Raw genomic sequence first — 17,826 nt, forward strand, 5'->3', positions numbered from 1 at the left:
TCTAGGGATAGGAGAATCTAGGGGACTGGACCATTGGGTCCTGAGGATATTGTCATTGTCACCCAATCTCCACCTTTAGATAAAGCCACTGCGGGGGGAGATCTAACTTATTGAACTCACAGAACAGGACAGATCCTGGATTCTTAAATTTTGCTAAAATTCCATGTGGTAGTAATGGGAGCCACACACCTCTTCTATAACCTCATTCACACCTGGTGGACTTTGTTGGATAGCCTGGCCAGGTAGAGGTACCTTCTGTGGACCAAACAACCCCCAGGGCAGACTTGTTGGCAGAGGAGAAATGGAGAAAGTGGGAGTGGCCTGTCCAAGGTCACAGCCAGTAGGCAGCAGAGATGGAGCTTAAACCATTTGCTCCTCTGCCTCCCTTGCCACTGGCGTCCTGTTCTGTGCACCTTGTCCCTGACAAATGATGTCAAGAGCCCTAAGGATTATGAGAGGCAACTATGCAGATGGTATCAGAAGGGACTGTATGGCTTCCTCCTTCCCTGCCACACAGGCTACCAGAGAGCAGTGATTCCCACAAGCTTCCTGCTCCCACTGAATTTACCCCCTCTGGCCCTCTGGGATGAAATCAGCTTGAATGCCTGGGGCCCTGCACAGCAGGATGAGGGTGGCTGGGGTTCCCAGTCCAGTACTGTCATTTGGGCCCTATAACCTCAAACTCTCCAGGGCTGCTTAACCCAGAATAGTGTCTTTAGTCACCACCCTGCCACATGCATTGTCTACAGTTATCTGCCAGCATTCCAGGGCTTGATATAGGCTGCAAAAGAGACTTTGTCCCCCGAGGAGAACAACATGGGAAGCTCCGGATCCAATCTTCTGTTCTCCAACAAAATTTCACTGGAAAAGTTTTATTGAAAAAACATTGTACAAATAAGTTCTCATTTTGACAGCAACAAAGGCACATGTTCCCTCTTCCCTCCCCTTCATTGAAAAACTAAACAAGGAAAAGACAAAAAAATTCATCCCCATGCTCTCTGAGGCAATGATTCTTGACTGGGGGTCTGCCCAGGAGCCCCTTCTATGACTGTCTCCCAATCCCTGTCACTGGGCTGGGACCAAAGGCCATTCTGGGGGTGCCTGGTCCCAGGGGCTGCAGCACCTAGTTTTGTAGTTGAAAGTTGGGGGTGGTTGGTAGAGTCAGGGAGGACCCAAAGAGGGGTGACTGTGGTAAGTGAAGAGGCCCAGGCTGACCTCCTCCTTCCCCCAGCTCGATTATCTCACAGCTAAGACTTGGCTGTAAATAGAACACTGATTGGCTGGTTGAGGCAGGCTGGATCTAGGACTTTGATGGCCCAGGTCCCAAGGTGTGGAGTCTCTGGGCTCAGCATTATGGTATCTGGTGCCCATGTCCAAGTGGAGTGGATTCCAGCTGGGAAGATCCGCTCAGTCACATGGGAACCCCTAGCTGCTTTCCCATCCCCACCCCATGGAATCCAAGACTGGCACCTCCCCCCACCCCAATAGCACCCATGTGTCTCAGGAGCCTTTGGCCACCTCCTGCTATCCTGTGCCCACCTTGGGGCTTATAATTCATCTCGCATCTTGTCACCCTTGGGCCGGACCAGGCGTCCGATGAACAGCAAGGAACCACTCTGGGTGTCTCGCACCAGGAAGATGAAGGGGTGGTCAGCATAGAACAGCTTGGGGCTACGCAGCTCCTCACGTCCGTAGATGTCCTGGTCAAAAGGGTTGCCATCTGTGTCCCACTCAAAGGCAGTGGCATGGAATACGCTGGCCAGGTACAGGTCCTTCTTGCCCGACATGCGGGACAAGTCTGCCTTGTTCTTGTCGATGGCCTCTGTCAGGCCAAGGCCAGCCAGATGTTTCTGTGGGATTAGGTGCCAGGTGAGACCATAGACCGCCAGGCTGCTATATCCTCACCCTCCACCCATATCACCCTGATGGCTCCTCCAAGAAGAGACAGCCTCTCCTGGGCCACCTTCTGTGTGCCAGGCAGTGCTGGGTGCTTCAAACACTGCTTTCCTCATTCCCATGGCAACCCTCCTGGGGCTTCCAGCACCACTTCATAGATGAGGAAACTGAGGCTCAAGCACAAGGTGGACTAGATCCCTGGCACTGAGAAGCAAGCTCAAGCTGTACTTCTCCAAGAGTGCTCCAGCACACCTGGAGCTTATGCAGGTTCCAGGAAGACATAAGAGAAACAAGAGAGAAAGGAGGAGGCCATTGAAGGAGCTGGGGAAGATGTGGGGGTATGCCCAGGTGGGAGACAGTGAGGCAACCTCTCTAGGAACTCTGTTCACAATAAAAAAAGGACACAAACTCTGCTAGTCTCTGGTTTGGAATCTAAGTCCCATCTCATCTCAAGCTTTCTCTCTCCCAGCACTCTCTGGGGCGAGTCTAAATTCTGAGGCAAGAAGCCTGCCAAGGAGCCACTTCTGGCATCCAAGGCAAGAATGAGATGAAAGTTTTCTTTTGAGCAAGTCAAATTCTCTGTCTCTCTTGATGGATAAAAAAGCCACCCCATGTTGTCACCTTGAAATGTAACTGCAGCTCCACCCCTAATAAGTGGGGGCAGGGGCGCTGCAGTAAGTCACTGCCTCTGAGTCTCTGTCCCCACACCACCCAAGGTGACCATAAGGAGGAACTAACTTATCCTGAATGTGTATGCTAAGTTTCTGGCCACCCTGAGTGGCATAGTGACATGGCAGATAATCCTCCAGTTTGAGTACTAAAACTGGGGACCTTATAGACTCCTAGAAGCAGTGCAGCCCTCCTGAGGGCTGAAGGGGATGTAAGATGTCCCAATTACCGGCTGAGTGATTTTGGACAGGTGACTTAACCTCTCTGAGCCTGTTTCCTCATCTGTCACTTTATTGTCCTAACTAAGGAAGTTGTTTTGAAGATATGGCAAGTTTAACCCATGAAGTGTTTAGAAGGATGCCTGGCACTGAGCACATATCCACTTCTATTCAGCTGCTGTTATTTTCATCTGCCCAAGGGCAGAGACCACACCTGTTCCCAGCATCCCCTCAGAGCCCAGGGGCCACAGGACAGACCTGCTGATGAAGTGAGGAATGCCTAAACCACCACCTCCCCCTTCAGCCCTCACCTGCAGGTCGTGGGTCACCTCCACCACTCCCTTGGGCAGGGAGATGGCGACAGCCTTCTTCTGCATCTTTCCCATCCAGACCTTCAGCTGCTCTTTGGTCAGCAGCTTCTCGAGACGCTCAAGCGGCTCCACGTGGTGGGGCATGAGGATGATAAGGCTGGAGAGCTTGTGGGCCAGGGGCATCTCCAGGATCTGCAGCTTCTCCTTCTCGTCGTCATAGTAGTTGTAGAGGCCTGGGCAAAGAACGGAGGATGCTCGGTGCACTGTGCAGTGCGGGGCAGGCTGAACCACGAGCATCCTGGGACTCCCACCTCGACCCTCTACCCCACAAGGCACCTACCTGTCCGGTGCATCATGGTCACACCCACAGTGTAAGAACGAGTCACCATGAAGCCACGGTTGTCCACCATCTTGTGGTGAAACTTCTCATCCCAGTGTGCTGCAGTGGGGACAGACCACAGGGTCAGGGATCCATTTCCCCTACACACAATCACAGCACAACCACAGCCAAATGCACACTGGGCACATGTCCTTGCCACAGGCCTTTGCTCCACTTTTTGGAGCCAGGCTGCAGCCTGCAGCACCCCAAAGCCCCAAGCCCACGGAGTCTATGTTCCCTGCTGTGGGGTGAGGGTGTGCTGGCCGGGGACATGCCATGAGGATGCACCTGGCAACTGAGGGGGGGTCTGTGCCCTGGGCAGGGCATACCCTATAACTGCCATACTTAAGTCCTGTGTCTGCCAAGAAAGATGACCAAAAGCAAAGTATGTGTGACAAAGGGCTGGGCCTTGTGGTTAGTCACAACCAGACCTTTGTTCCAATCCAGGGTCAGCTACTAAATGGTTGTGAGGCCTTCTCACCTTTCCTTTGGTGGCCTCTTTGTAAACCAGGGGTTACAGTACCATCTAGCTGGGTACCTAATCATCCATTAACACAGGCCCTTGGCCTAAGTCCTGGCTTTGTTACCTCCTCCCTGAGCCTCAGTTTCCTGCCCTCTGAAATGGGGTAATACTGCCTGCTCCTAGGCTGTTTTAAGGAATTGGGGCCTTTTCTCCATCCCATTACTGAGACAGAATTGATTCCAAGACACACAAGCCACAGTAGGAGTGCATCTCTGGAGGCCCCTTTGAGGGCCTGGACCCCTGCTGGGGACCATTAAACTCTCTGGATGTAGTTTGTAGAATGTAAAAGCGGCTTAGTAACAGTCCTGCCTCCGTGGGTTGTCCGGAGCACTAAATGAGAAGCAATTGATGAGTTTAGGAATAAGGAAGGCCTGTTGAGGGGCTTCTGATAGGAAGAGAACCGCCCCCCACCCCCCATGGACTCACGCTTGAAGAACATGGCATTGACCAGCAGGGCACCGTCCGTGCGCTCCACGTCCTTGGTGACCTCGGGCAACTTGCCATCAGTGGTCTGCGAGGCCCACTCATTGATGGACTGCAGGGCGCTGCGCTTGTCGCGGAAGTTGATCTTGGAGTGCTCGCAGTTATAGTGCTGCTTGCTGCTGCGCACGAAGTCATCCGCGAAGCTCACGGAGCTGGGCCCATACAGGCGACTGCCCAGCTTCCACGTGACATTGCGCGCCGTGGAGTTGCTGAGCGAGCGCAGCAGCTCGCCCAGGCCAGCGTGCACCTCCTCATCACGCAGCTGCTCGGCGCTCAGCACTGCCTTCGCCTGCGATGCTGTGGCAGCCTTGCCACCCAGCGACACGAGTCCCAGCGACGAGGCCACCACCACAGGTGACACCAGGATGTTCTCCACGGCCTGGTCCTTGGCCATGGCCTCGTACAGGCTGAAGGCCAGACCAGTACTGCGTTCTGCCAACGTGGCCGCCTTCGGGCTTAGCTTCTCTGCGGTGCCAGGGGCAGCTGGCGATGTAGGTTTCTTCACCTCGGCGGCCAGGGTCATGGGCAGGAGGCAGAAGATGCCCAGGAACAGGAGGGAGTGCATGGCTGGGAGGGGGGCTGTATGCACCACAGGTGATCTGTGAGGGCTGCAGAGAGAGGGTGGCCCTGAAGCCATTGCCTTCCTCCCCAGCAACCATCCCCTGCCTTCTTTCTGCTACTAAGGCCCTGGAGGTGGGTACAAGACAGTCCAGAGTTCTGGAAGCCCAGACCTGACTCACCTGCTGCCCCGGTCTTTGGGAGGCCTTCATGACCTTCCTACCTAAAGCAAGATTTCCACCTGACACCCTATTGATTTCCTACACTGGACCCCAACACATTTATGTACCTCTTATAAATCAGTTTCTGCCCCTAACGTAGCAAGTCTACTTCCCCACTCTATCCCAGTGACAGGCCTCAGCTGTTCCTGCATGAGAGTAAAACAGGGCTACCTGGCCAGACCTGGGTCCTCAGGAACTATACAGAGCTCAGCTCTGACCTCACACAGCCTTTCAGGTCCTTGTCCAGTGAGAAAAGGCACAGCTGGGCTGAGGATAAGCAGGAAGCCCAGGACCAGGCAAAGGATGTCATGTGGGACAAAGGTGTGGCCTGCTCCACCCCCACCCCTTTCATTTGCTTTGGGATGTTAATGAGTCACTGGTTGGTTCACTCATTAAATGGGGAGCCCAGATGCTCCACTCTGCTGCACCTGGAGTGACCTTGCATGTGTGTGTGCAAGTGTGTACAAGCATGTGCGTCCACGAAGCCTCAGTCTCCCTTTTTCAAGCTGGAAGGGTCTAGGTTTCCATGCCCAAGGTCTCTCTCTTGACAAGGACTTGTCCTGACCATCTGCCCATGGCTCTTGGTCCAGATGGGAAATCTCAAGACAAAAGCTCCTGGGAAACTCAAGAGTGGAGAGGGCTTCCTGAGAGAACACCCCGGACAGGATCCTGGGGAGAGGGTGAGTCACAGCTCAATGGAGTGGTGACCCCTCCCCTACCTCCTGGGGCTGGTCAGATGTGTTTACCCTCTAGGAAGCTGTAGTCACATCAGATTCCATTCTGCCCTCTCCATCTGACAGTCCTCAAGGAGAGGCCCTTAGGCACCCTCCTCAACCCCAACTCCCCCCAACAACAGTAGCAGGAACTCCAGCACAAGCCCCACTCCCCTCTCTGGAGTCTCCAATCAGGATGTCTCTATTTATGGGACAGTTACACACACCCTCTTTACTTCATGCAGCAGGAGAGGAGAGATGATAGAGCGAAAGGAAAGGTCAGAAAGAACCATGGTGGAAGCTGGGACTCCACTACTCTGGCAGATCTTGTTTCATGGACTCCTGCAGGAAGATCAAAAATTTGAAATCTTGGCAGAAGATACTCTGCTCTGGCCTGCCAGAAGGAGCACTGGATTTCTGGAAAAACTCTACTGCTGTCACCTTATAAGTTCAAACAGGTTTCTTATCTCCCTGGGCTGCCACCCTCCTTCAGGTGGCAAAGGAAAAGCAAAGGGCCCAAGGAGGCAAGGGGAGGAAAGGAGGGAGGGCCGCTGAGCCCCACAGATGCCTGGGGCGGAGGGCAGAGTGGGTGGGCGGGAAAGGCATAAGAGAGATCTGTGCCTCACTCTCAAGTAAAAATGGTTTGGGGGAACCCAGGCTTCCTCCCTCCCAGCCCTGGCTCCTTCCCCAGCAGACCTTCATCCTCAAAGGCAGAGTGACTGTATAATTTATTATATAAACAAGGACACTGATGAGAGCAAAATGGAGCAATACTAATTTTTGCACCAGAGCAAAAGACAACCCCATTCAGAAGCCATCTCTAATCCATCAGGAGCCACCAGCAACCCCTTTCTTAACAGGCAGTATTGGAGCCTAGCCCTGCCACGTGGCAACCACCATCTTGATAGCTCCCACCCACCAGTCAACCAGAACCTGGGAGGGGCTTCTCAAGAAAGCTCCAAATAACTAGTTTGGGATTCCTAGGGCAACCACACCACTCCTGGTGACGTGGCAGGCAGAAGATTGAATTAGAGGCCTAGGTTCAGGCCCAGGGGTGCTATGGATTTGCCCAGAATCTTCAGGAGCTTCCAGGGCCTCAGTTTCCCACTTGCATGTCAGTCTCTGAAGGGAGAGGCAAGGCTGAAGAGAAGGGCGCCCTGTTAAATCCAGTAGCAGGAATGGAAGAAGGCAAGTCACCACAAGCAAGCCAGCCTCCCACGCAGCCCAGCCGTCTTGCTAGAGAAATGCTAGCCCTCAGGCCAAGGTTAGACTATCTACAGCCTCGTGGAGAAAAACAGGAGACGGTTGTCTCACCCACAACTGGCTCTGAGAGCTGGGACCAGGAGAGAAGGGGAGGGGATGCTAGGGGCCACCAGAGGGTCTCAAACACTTGAGGAGTCTAAAGTACCTTGAAACTGCCTCAGAGGGAGGTCAATGCCTGCCTTTTTCATTCTGAAAGAAAACAGAAGAGTGAGGAGAATGGGACCCCAGAGGGCAGGTGGGGAGCAAGGGTCTGCCAGGCCCAGTCTCCAAAGAGCACCCAATCTACAGGGACCTTGGGAGTGGAGACCTCACTGGGCAGATCGCACAGGAACAGGAGGGGTCAGGCTTCCTAGTGAGGGTCTCCTTTCCCTCAGAAGCACTCACAGAACCCTCCTGCAGTGCAGGCTTGTGGTGTCCCGTTACACAGCCAGTATAGGAATTCCAGCAACCAGAGACAAAGGACCAGACAGGAAAGGGGGATGGGGTAGAAGGGTGTGGTTCCAGTCAGATTTCCAGGCAACCAAAGCCCCTCGGTTTCCCCAGGCCTCCATCCGGGCCCTGCAGCCCAAAGGGGCCAGCAGGAAACTGGGGAAGGAGGAGGGGCCAGGCCTTGAGGCCAGGATATAAGTGCTTTCATTCTTCCTCTGAGGGAGGCTCTGGAATGTCCCTAAAGCTGAGAGTAGGGAACCCCAGCCTTGGAAGAAGCCCTACCCCTACAATTCCTACAGGATCCAGGTGGATGGGCAGAATAAGGGTGACCCAATCTCACCCTGCAGTGAGCCCACACCCAGGCCATACAGACTCCTCACTCTTTTTGAGGGGAAAGAGTGGAGCCACTCAACTACTTCCATCAGCTGCTGAAGGAAGTCACCTCCTTTCCTAGGCTCAGGTGACCCCATCCAGCCTATTTGGGATGCTGAGCAACGTCAATCAATGCTGGATCTTGGGTCTCCAACCCAGAACTGCTCTCTGCCCCAGCCCTCAGGCGGCCCCATCACCAGAGCCCAAGGCCCTCCATCCTAAACCCTCCAGCTGCCCCCAAGTGCCAGGGACTCCAGTTTGTGGGTTCTGGCTTGGGCCTAACCCCTCCTGGGGGCGATCGCCCCTTCTCACTCCCTTGAGCACCCCGAGGTCGCCCGGCGGGCGCTCCCGCCCCTCACCTGGGCAGGGCTGGGCTGCGCGGGTCGGACGGGAACCCGGCTGTCAGGCTGCGGATCAACTCTACTCTCCGCCTGCGGCCCCGCGCCTGTAATCTATATATGGCTGACCCCACCCCCTCCAGCCCGTCCCAAGAAACTTCTGGAAAGTTGGAAACGCTTCCGGAGGGCGCCCCAGCTCCGCCAAAAAAACCCAAAGACCTCCCCCTAACCGCCCCGGCTCCCGCCCCTCTTCCTGCGGGCGCGCTCCCAGCCCCTGGGTCCTACTGCCCCCTTCGCCAGGCTGGCTGCGGGGCACCTGGGAGCCCCCACCGGGACCAGCCAGTCCTAACGAGCACGGGCATCTGTTGGCTCCGCAGAGACTCGGGATCCTGGCTGTCCTGGAGGTAGGGGTGTGGGTTCGCACCATTGAGCTGGAGGGGACACCAGCTCCAAGGTCGAGCTCTCTCGGACTGGAGCCCCTTTGGTGGCAGATGGCTTCTGGCACCCCTTTCCCTGCTGTGCTCACGCAGATCCATCCTCCCACCCAATTCAAGCTTTAATGGGGTTCCCCTCCTTTGCCTCGGGGAAGCGATCAGATCAGGCTTTTAAGAGTCAGTGCCCCTCCCCAGGTCAGAGTTCACCAAAAACCGGAGTCTTGGAGTACTAGAGGCAGACACCTGGGGAACACCAGGTGGTGGTGCCAGATCAGGGAGGAAGAATGCACAGAAAGAACATCTAAGCTGTCCACTAAGTGCTGTGCTGTGTGACCCTAAGCAAGTTACCTTCCTTTTCTGAGCCTTAGTGTCCTTGACTGTGAAATGTGGCATTAAAGCTACTCCTGTTCCTCTCTCCTTTCTTTATCTCACAATGGTTATCCCTGCCCCACTCCATATCTCTGTCCCCTCCCTCAAGCTCTCCCACCCCACCCTCCCAAACTGATAGCCCCTTGAGCTCTGAGTTGACCTGGGGTATTCATTACTGGGCTAGGTGCTAGGACCCAGCTGCCCTCTGCACAAAGTCCCCACCCTCTGGGACGTCCATTCTGAGTGCACCTTTGTAGAGAGCTCTCCATAAAGTAGGTGGCTGAGGGCAGCCCCAATATTCTTTCAGTGACATGATAGATAACAGGTTGGCACACAGTGGAGAAGAAGGGACAAGGTGGAGAGAACTTTTATTTTTTGTATTTGTTTCTGGCACTTGGGATCCAGCCCAGAGCCTCAGGTATGCCAGGCAAGTGCTCTACCACTAAGCCCATCCCCAGCCCTGAAGGATCTGTTATTTACTTACCCCCACACTCACTCAGCAAACTGTGCTGACCATCTTCTTTCCTCCAGGTGCACGCCTGGATCCTGGGGAGTGAATGAATCCCAGCCCCCACATACCAGCAAATGAATCCTCTGAGTCCCTGGCCTCGGTCAGTTGCAGGAGTTATGAGAAGCCTGGTGGTGGTGACTAAATTCTGGGCATGGGTTAGGCTGATTACAAGGGCTATGGGAAACCTTAGATCCCAAAAGCTTCAGACTCTCAATCAAGGTCAAAGAATGAGAGATCACTTGAAGCCTAAAGTGATCACTGTCACATGTGATAATCTTATACTTTGAGTCTTAGAATCTTACAATAGTCTCTGAATCCTGCTAAGGAATCTTAGCCTGCTAGAATGTCAAAGGATCTTAGAATAAAAATGTCAAAAACTCAAGGAGTGCTGGCCTCAGTGGCTCACCCCTGCAATCCTAGGATCTCCAAGAGGATCTCCCCTGGGGGAGTGGAGTGGGGGGGTAGTTCATGAGATTCCTTTAAATTAATAAAAGCTGGGTATGGTGGCACACACCTGCCATCCCAACTACGCAGGAAGTGTACATAGGATCGTGGTCCAGGTCAGCCAGGGCAAAAAGGGAGACCCTATTCCAAAATAACTAAAGCAAAAGAAAAGGGCTAGAGGTGTGACTTGGGTGACAGAGTCACCGTAACTGTGTTTATTACAATAATTTGGAGCAGTCTGTTCGTGTCAAAAATATAACACATTTCCGATCATCTCACAGCATGCACTCCTATAAACATTTTAAAGTTAATTTTAATCAAAAAGTGGCCATTTAAAAACTGCATGTTTGATATTACCAACATTCCCAGCTCAGCACAACCAAATGATGGAAAACCACTAGATCACAGTGGGTGTGTCCCACAAAAAGTGCAACAATGTACAAATGTTTTATATAGTTTATACTATAAAATTAGTTAAAATAAATTCCAGGTAAACATATTACATTAAGAAATAGTACTAGTAAGGCTGGGCCCACTGGCTCACATCTGTAATCCCTGCTATCAGGGAAGCAGAGATGGGGAGGATCTTGGTTGGAGGCCAGCCCAGTCAAAAAGTTATTGAGACCCTCAGCTCAACAAACTAGCTCAGAGTTGGGGTAAATGCCTGCAATCCTAGTTAGGAGGGAGCCATAAGTAGGAGGATCACAGTCAGAGGTCAGTCCACACAAAAACTTAAGACTGTATCTGCAAAATAATTTTTTTAAAAAGGCTGGAATGTGGCTCAAGTGGTAGATGGTCTGCTTAGCAAATACAAGGCCCTGAGTTCAATCCCCCGAACCACAAAATTTTTTAAAATGTTAAAAAAAAAAAAAAAAAAGGCACTCAAAGAGAAAAACACAAACATATTTTCAACAATAAAAACACTAGACAGTGGAATTAGAAACTTTCAAATAAGACATTATGTAACTCATTTAGCTCTATTATGGGGTGGACCTTCTGAAATTATGCATAATGAATTACTTGAGGATAGTCTCAATGACATGGCAAGAGCCTGTCTCAAAAAACTCACACACACACACACACACACACACACACACACACACACACACAGCCCTCAGGGAGGAAAGACATCCCAGAGTTTTGAGTTCATGGGTTCCTGTCTGCAGCCCAAGCAGAAGTCTTCTCCATGCTATCTCCCAAAGGCAAGCACCCAGGGACCCAACGAGATGGTGTCCGTCTCTTTGGAGTGGCTGTCCTGGTTCTCCTGTGTTTCCTGCCTCAACTGTGCATTGCTTGTAAGAATAAATCCTTGCTATTTGAGGACTCAGCCTGGGTCCCCGGTACCACTTCCCACCCCCACCCTCATCTTGGCCCTCCTCCCTCTGGGTCCCTTGTAACTTGGTGAGTGAGCCAAGGGCTGGGGCAGAAACAGAGGGCTCCTCAGGCTGGTGGCCTAGAGGCTTTGAAAAGATGGGGCCTCAACCTTGTCCCCTGTCCCCAGCTCCCAGCCCAGGGCAAGGCACAGAAGAAGTGCTTGGTGAACACAGCAGCCAGCAAGTGAGTGATGGGAAGTGGCTAACTGTCTCCCATGCTCTAAGCACCAAGTATGAGTGCTTTTCTCCATGAGGAAAGAAAGGCCACGGCTCCTTTAAATTTCCAGCATCAGCAAAAAAAAATGTCAAGAGGCTTTGCCACAGTATTCTTAGCTCTGAGCCCAGCCCAGGCGCTGACTGGGCCCTTCCCCCACATTCCAGGCTGCTCTTTCTGGAAAAAGTCCTCTTTTTGATGAGGGGTGGGGGTGGAGGGGAACACTTTGAAATGCCAGAAACTCTCCAGTGTTTCATGTCTGGATTCCTTCGTGCCTGCAGATCTGTTCCTACCGCCCTGCACACAAGAACCTGCCTGGCTGGAAATCCTGTAGGTCCAAGAGATGTGGACAACAGGACATAGAAAACCATCTAGTCCAACTGCATCCACAGAGAAGAAAACTAAGCCCCAGGTCACACAGCAGGTCAAAGGTGAAGATGGGCAGGATCTCATGTCCTAAACCCCAAACCTCCTTCCCCCACACCACCCTCTACCTAAGCAGCCAGAGAGGCAGGCCTAGTTCTGCCATTGACTACAGGAACAGCTTCCTTTGGCTCCTGTGGCTAAATTCACCCATTCCTCACTGTATAGAATCCTAGGACAGAAATTAGCATGTCATTTAAGTGCTTAGCCTGTCCACATTTACCATTGTATCTAATCCTTTCGGTAGATAAGAATAATCCATTTATTTATTTATTTTTATTATTTTGGTGCCAAGGGTACAAAAGTGACATTTACAAAAGTTCTTACAATATATCATAGTTATTCACCCCCTAATCCTTCTCCTTTTCCCCCTTCCCCATTCCTGAAATAGTTCCAACAGGTTTCATTTTTCCATTTACATTCATGTGTACACAATATTTGTAACATATTCACCCTCCTACACCCTTTCCCCATATCCTCCCCCCTCTTATTGGTACCAACTCCTCAGTACAGACCTGTTCTGCCCTTCTGTTCTCCGTTTTTGTAAAAAAAAAATTTTTTTAATTTTTTGAAAAGCTTTTTTTACTTAAGATAGCTATACATTGGTTTCCTTGTGACATTTCCATGTATATATGTATTATAATCTGAATTGTTTCATCTCCCCTAATTTTCTCCTTTCTATTTTAGGGGAGGTCACTAATGAGAGGGACAGCAAAAGAAAGAAGTTAAGAAGGTGAATATGGTTGACGTACTTCCTATACAAGAATGAAAACAGAATTTTTAAATCTGTTGAAATCACCATAGAAGAAAACTAAGGTAGACTGATCCCATTTTAAACCTGAAGGCGTCAGGGAGAATAGGCGTTAAATTCAAGGGTACACAGCAAGTTGGGATTAGAACCAGGGAGGGATTGGAGGAGGTATGACAATGATGGCTCATTTGTGCCAGGCACTGTGCCAGACACCCTGGATAGTGTCTCAATTTTAGAGGACATTAGTTGGAAATGTATTTAATTCCCTTGTCCTTTTTAGGTGAGGTAAAATGGAGCCAGAAAGGTTCTGACACTCAGTCCGGGTCACCCTCTCCCTGGGAGTCAGAGCCCACAGGCAGTTCCTCTGTGACAGCTGTCCAGGGGCCAAGTGTGCTCTCAGCCCAAGCATGAGTCAGGGAAAGGGATTCTGCAATCTTCGATTCTCACAAGGACTTCACAGCCTTCCATCCAAGAGGGCTGTCCTAGGCTGCCACGTTGGAGGGAGGAAGGCTGCAGGCCAGAAAGGGGTGGGTAGGCATGCACGTGGTTCCCACATGGTTCCTCCCCTCCTCTTCCCAGAGCAGGCTGCCTCACCCCCACCCCTCTGCAGCCTCTCAGGAACGCTGTCCTTCACCCACGTCTAACACAATACCCAGGGACACAAGCCCACTGACATGTTGTGAATATGTGTGTATCTGTGTGGCAATGCAGAGCACACCGCGTTCAGAGACAGCTCCGTCATCCCATCCCGGTACTTGCATATCTGCATAACTCTCCAGCAACCCAAATGCAACACATAAAGTACCTGATGCTTCCATGTTCACAGGCACAGGCCCCTTGGCTCTTCCCAGCCTCCTCTCCCAAGCCTCCTCCGGCAATGCATGGACCCAGCTCTAGCTGCCTGCAAGGCCAGTCCGGAGGGCTGGTAGGATGGGCTGGTGGCTGTTGGACTCTGCCCTGTCCTTTCTTCCTTCCTTCTCTCTCTCTCTCTTCCTTCACTATTATTACAGGCATCCACACCTGTAATAATAGTGATGACCAGGTTGGCTACAGGGCTGTCCTCCCTGTCCGAGCATCTCTGACACTCAGAAAAGGGACTCCTGCGCTCCCCAGCCGCCAGGTCTAATCTGCTCCAACACAGTGCAGTACCTCTCAAGTGTTATGGAATGTAAAAACTTGGACTTGGGTCAGGAGACTGGAATCCTGTCCTGACTCTGCCACTTCTTATCTATATGTCTGTGATCTGATTCTTCCCTGGGTGACACAGTACTGTCACCCTCAAAGATGAGAAGTAAGAGGAGAAAACGCCTGAGAGAGCACTTTGTGAACTCTAGATGACGTCAGGAGCTCCACCTTTTACCAATGGGTCACCTCCTACCTACTCTGAGGAACCACCCCGACCTTTCCCATTCTGTCCTCTGAGTGCTGTCCTAGCCCTAACATTTCCACTTGCCCCTTCCTTGCGCAAACACAAGGCTAGCAGAGGGCTGTTGCTGGAGTAGGGACCTCGCTGGGACACACAGGCAAAAGATGGTAGCCTAGTCAAGTGGGGAGAACCCAGCCTTGGAGTCAGGAAGTCTGGGTCAATATCAGTCCCACTACACTCCTGAGTGATCTTGAGAGTCACTGACCTCTCTGCAGCTCAGTCACCTCATCTGTAATGCCAGGATATGAGCAGGGCCTGGGTGGATCTAAGAACCTGAGAGCTCTAAGTTCAAACAGAAAGAAGGCTTTCATACACACCTCCAGCAAGAGGAGAAATTATCCCAACTCTTTCTAGAAGGCATTAGCACCACAAGCTTTAAAAACGTTACTGAAGAGTTTCCTGCAACATGTTTTGTCACATCAAAAATTAGAAACAGCCTAACTACCCACAGATAGGGAGTAGAGAGAAGCAAGTGAGGAAGTTTTTATGTTCTGATGGGAATTTAATCCTAGCGTGGAAGCAGAGTGAAGAAGGGCGTGTGTGGTGTGTGCCTTGCTTAGACATCACGCCATCTGGAAGATCATGGAGAAACTGGGAACATTCCTTGCAGGGCAGGAGGACTGGATGGAAGGCAGAGTAGGAGTCTTGCCTTCCATCCATCATGAAATTTTGACTCTATGAATGCATTACCTATTCATACACTTTACAAATTTGAAATGATTTGTGTTCTTTGTGGAAAAAATCCATTTTAAGGAATTTATGGAAATGTTTTTAAATATAAGCAATGCACCTGGTATATGTACGAGAATGTTCATTGAAGACTTTTGTTGTGTAGTGACAAAAAATTGGAGCCAAGGTCAGTAAGGAATGGAATGTTGGCAGACATCAGAAAGAGGGAGCTGTTGTAATCCTCAGGCAGAGAACGATAGCTTGATGGCTTGTTGGATAAAAAAATCAAGCAGTTTATAAAACAGCATGTTTATGAAAATTCTATGTGCAGAGTTATAGATATTTGGAAGGCCATTCGTGTTTCAACAAAAAGTCAAAGCCCGTTATTGTGTGATTTTCGTTTAATTTTTAAAACATTTCTGCTTTTTAGAGGTCTGGGTTTATTTTCTTCTTAATGAATGTTTACTATAAGCAATTAATAAAACATACAGAGAAATGTATACTATTCATACAGAAAGGCTACAAAGAAATACTCGTAAATGGTTTAATAGTGATTATCTCTAGAGATGAAAATGCATGTAACCTCTGCTTTCTTTTCTCTGCTCTGAAGTTTTTCAATAGCATGTTTTATTTATTAAGCTTAAAAAGTATCAATTGAATGACTAGAAAAGAACCATCCATTGTGAGGGAAGCTACAGCCTGAAGAGGGCTCATGTCTGAGTGACAGCCAGGGGGTCGTAGGCCATTTTGAGGGCTTGGGGTTCCATCCACTCATTGTAACACTGGGAAAGGTAGGAGGCTGGGTCTGGAGAACTCTCTGGCCAGGCCTGGCACTTCCCATCAGCCCAGGCCTGTTGAGTGGACCAGAGAGGAGAGTCACAATAGCCCAGAATGAGATGCTGAAGCCTGGGCCCTGGCAGGGACTGCAGAGGTAGGGAGACCCTGGTGTGGATTGGGCATGGAGGGCCCTGGAGGAATAGGGGAAGGAGGACTCCTTGGTATCTGGATAAAGATACCAAGCTGGTGGCAAACGATCCTTTTCCTGAGGTGGAGAGTATGGGGCAGGGGTGGCAATGGGAGATGGCAAGCTCCCTCCTGTAGACTGGAGACATCCAGGAGGCTGTAGTATCTGTGTGTCTGGCCCTGGGGAGAGGACACTCCAGAGATGACAATGTGAGAGTCACGGCCCAGGATAGTAATGGACATTATGGATGGACGACGTGGATCAGAGCAAGTACAGAGGGTGAGAAGAACAGAAGCTGGGGAGAAACAGGCCCATATCAGGGAATAGGAAGACTTCTGCACCTTCAGGAGGAAAACCAAGGCTGAGCCTGCAAGGCTGCTGGTGGGGCAGGGCTGAGTGGGAAGGCCATGTTGGATGCGATGGAGCTGTGGCTTTCTCTTACCTCCTCTCTGGCTGAGAATGAGGACCAGGCTGCTTCAGATCTGTGGTGGGTGTGGTGGGTCAGTTCTGGGGTCTGTACACTCGGCCAGGCCCCATTGGCTGTTGGGGCTGCAGCTTCGCAGAGACAGGCCGAGCTGATGCAACGTGGGCCTATCATTGCAGGCCCTGCGGAGGGGATGCAGCTGTGCTGGCCACTGCCCAGCCGTTCCAGCTGGGAGGGGGGCCTGGCTCTCAAGGCAGGCTGGCGCCCAGAGATTGCAGCCCAGCCAGGCCCAAAGGATGTCTGTTCTGGGTCTGCTCTGACTCAAGAGGGAAACACGCCTTTCATGGAAGTACCCAGAGCCCTGAGCTCTGTGTGTGTGTGTGTGTGTGTGTGTGTGTGTGTCTACATACGTGCCAAGTGGAATGAGCCACAGCTGATTGATGCTGCACTACAGCCCTTTCTCTCCCATTCAGGGCTCCCAGGGCCAGTTGGGGAGACAGGGGAGTGGACAGGCCCCACGAAGCCTGCTTACCTCTGTGTGTGAGACTTTGGGCCAGTCCCTGGTCCCTCTGAGCCTAAGGTTCCTCATCTTTCACACAGACTTGGGAAAAAGAACACAGAGGCTGGGGTGAAGATGGAAAGAGTTCCTCCAGAGGGCACAGCAGACTGCCTGAGCCCCCAAAGCAAGCACAAGAGCAAGGACACAAGCATTTACTAATGCCTGTTGTGTGCCCACAGCTCTCCATTCTCCAAACTTCCTGTGACCTTGCTATGAGGTTAGCATTTTAACCCTATTTGCAGCTGAGGAAAATGAGCCTCTAGCAGACTGGGAATGAGAGTCTGGATCTGAAGCCGGGTCTCTGGACTCCTGGGCCACACCAGAGAGAGCATCAGGAAGCTTAAGCTGGCATCAGTGTTGCCAATGACTTTGGGTACTGCAACAAGTCGATTACCTTGTTAACTCTGCCTAGGCCCTCGGCAAGGGCCGTGAGGTTTTAGGGCAACTAAGAAGGGGGAGATGGGCACATGGTGACGAGGGCTGAGGGATACTAGGATGAAATTGGGGATCCAAGGGGTCAATCAGAGCACAAGCTGAGACTCTGGGACCCTCGGGCAGCTTTCTTAAGTTCTGGGACACAGGGCCCCAGCTCTGGAAAACTGGCAAGGGTGGGGCTGAGGGCTAGAAAGGGTCTTGGATGCAAATTTAGACACCATGGCCTAGTCCCACGAATAAAGCAGGGAGCCTGGCTGATGGAGCAAGACTGTAGGGTCCCTGAGGTTAGTGCCTCCCAACATTGGCTGGACCCAGAGATGGAGTTCACAGTTGTGCAGTGAATGAGTGGGTCAGTGAAAGGCCACTGATCAGGTAGCAGCAGAATTGGATGACCCTGGCCTTGGTCATCCAATGACCAGATGTCTGACCTGCCACCCAGAGTGGGGCTGGGTTTACC

At 51.5% G+C, this 17,826-nt stretch overlaps 1 protein-coding gene and 1 long non-coding RNA gene across 5 annotated transcripts; one reads left to right on the forward strand and one right to left on the reverse strand.

Moving 5' to 3' along the window:
• Positions 1-856: 856 nt before the first annotated feature.
• Serpinh1 (serpin family H member 1) lies at positions 857-8,553 on the reverse strand. Of its 2 annotated transcripts, XM_074082696.1 has the most exons (6): positions 8,395-8,534; positions 7,380-7,423; positions 4,423-5,087; positions 3,435-3,533; positions 3,095-3,327; positions 857-1,850 (listed from the first exon to the last, which is right to left on the reverse strand). In XM_074082696.1, exons 3-6 carry the CDS (start codon positions 5,042-5,044, stop codon positions 1,548-1,550), a joined length of 1,257 nt encoding a protein of 418 aa, XP_073938797.1. In that variant the 5' UTR covers positions 5,045-5,087; positions 7,380-7,423; positions 8,395-8,534; the 3' UTR covers positions 857-1,547. The 2 variants fall into 2 exon arrangements, with proteins under 2 accessions (XP_073938797.1, XP_020011046.2); XM_020155457.2 differs by lacking the exon at positions 7,380-7,423 and having other exon boundaries at positions 8,395-8,553.
• A 45-nt stretch (positions 8,554-8,598) lies between these two features.
• LOC109680775 (uncharacterized) lies at positions 8,599-15,963 on the forward strand. 3 transcript variants are annotated; one of them, XR_002211845.2, is made up of 5 exons: positions 8,599-8,777; positions 9,708-9,787; positions 11,334-11,426; positions 12,000-12,149; positions 12,829-15,963. It is a non-coding gene; the product is annotated as an uncharacterized lncRNA (long non-coding RNA). The 3 variants fall into 3 exon arrangements; XR_012450723.1 differs by lacking the exon at positions 9,708-9,787 and having other exon boundaries at positions 8,606-8,777; positions 12,829-15,962; XR_012450724.1 differs by lacking the exons at positions 9,708-9,787; positions 11,334-11,426 and having other exon boundaries at positions 8,613-8,777; positions 12,829-15,961.
• Positions 15,964-17,826: the final 1,863 nt, after the last annotated feature.

The sequence above is a fragment of the Castor canadensis genome, chromosome 1 (assembly GCF_047511655.1).
Source record: "Castor canadensis chromosome 1, mCasCan1.hap1v2, whole genome shotgun sequence".
In the NCBI taxonomy this organism is placed as follows: domain Eukaryota; kingdom Metazoa; phylum Chordata; class Mammalia; order Rodentia; family Castoridae; genus Castor; species Castor canadensis.

Coding starts and splice junctions, on each gene's coding strand:
- Serpinh1 (XM_020155457.2), bottom strand. CDS start 5,044: ATGCACTCCCTCCTGTTCCTGGGCATCTTCTGCCTCCTGCCCATGACC. Junction 3,534..4,422: donor CAATGCCATGTTCTTCAAGC/GTGAGTCCATGG, acceptor TCCCCACTGCAG/CACACTGGGATGAGAAGTTT. Junction 1,851..3,094: donor AGGTGACCCACGACCTGCAG/GTGAGGGCTGAA, acceptor CTAATCCCACAG/AAACATCTGGCTGGCCTTGG.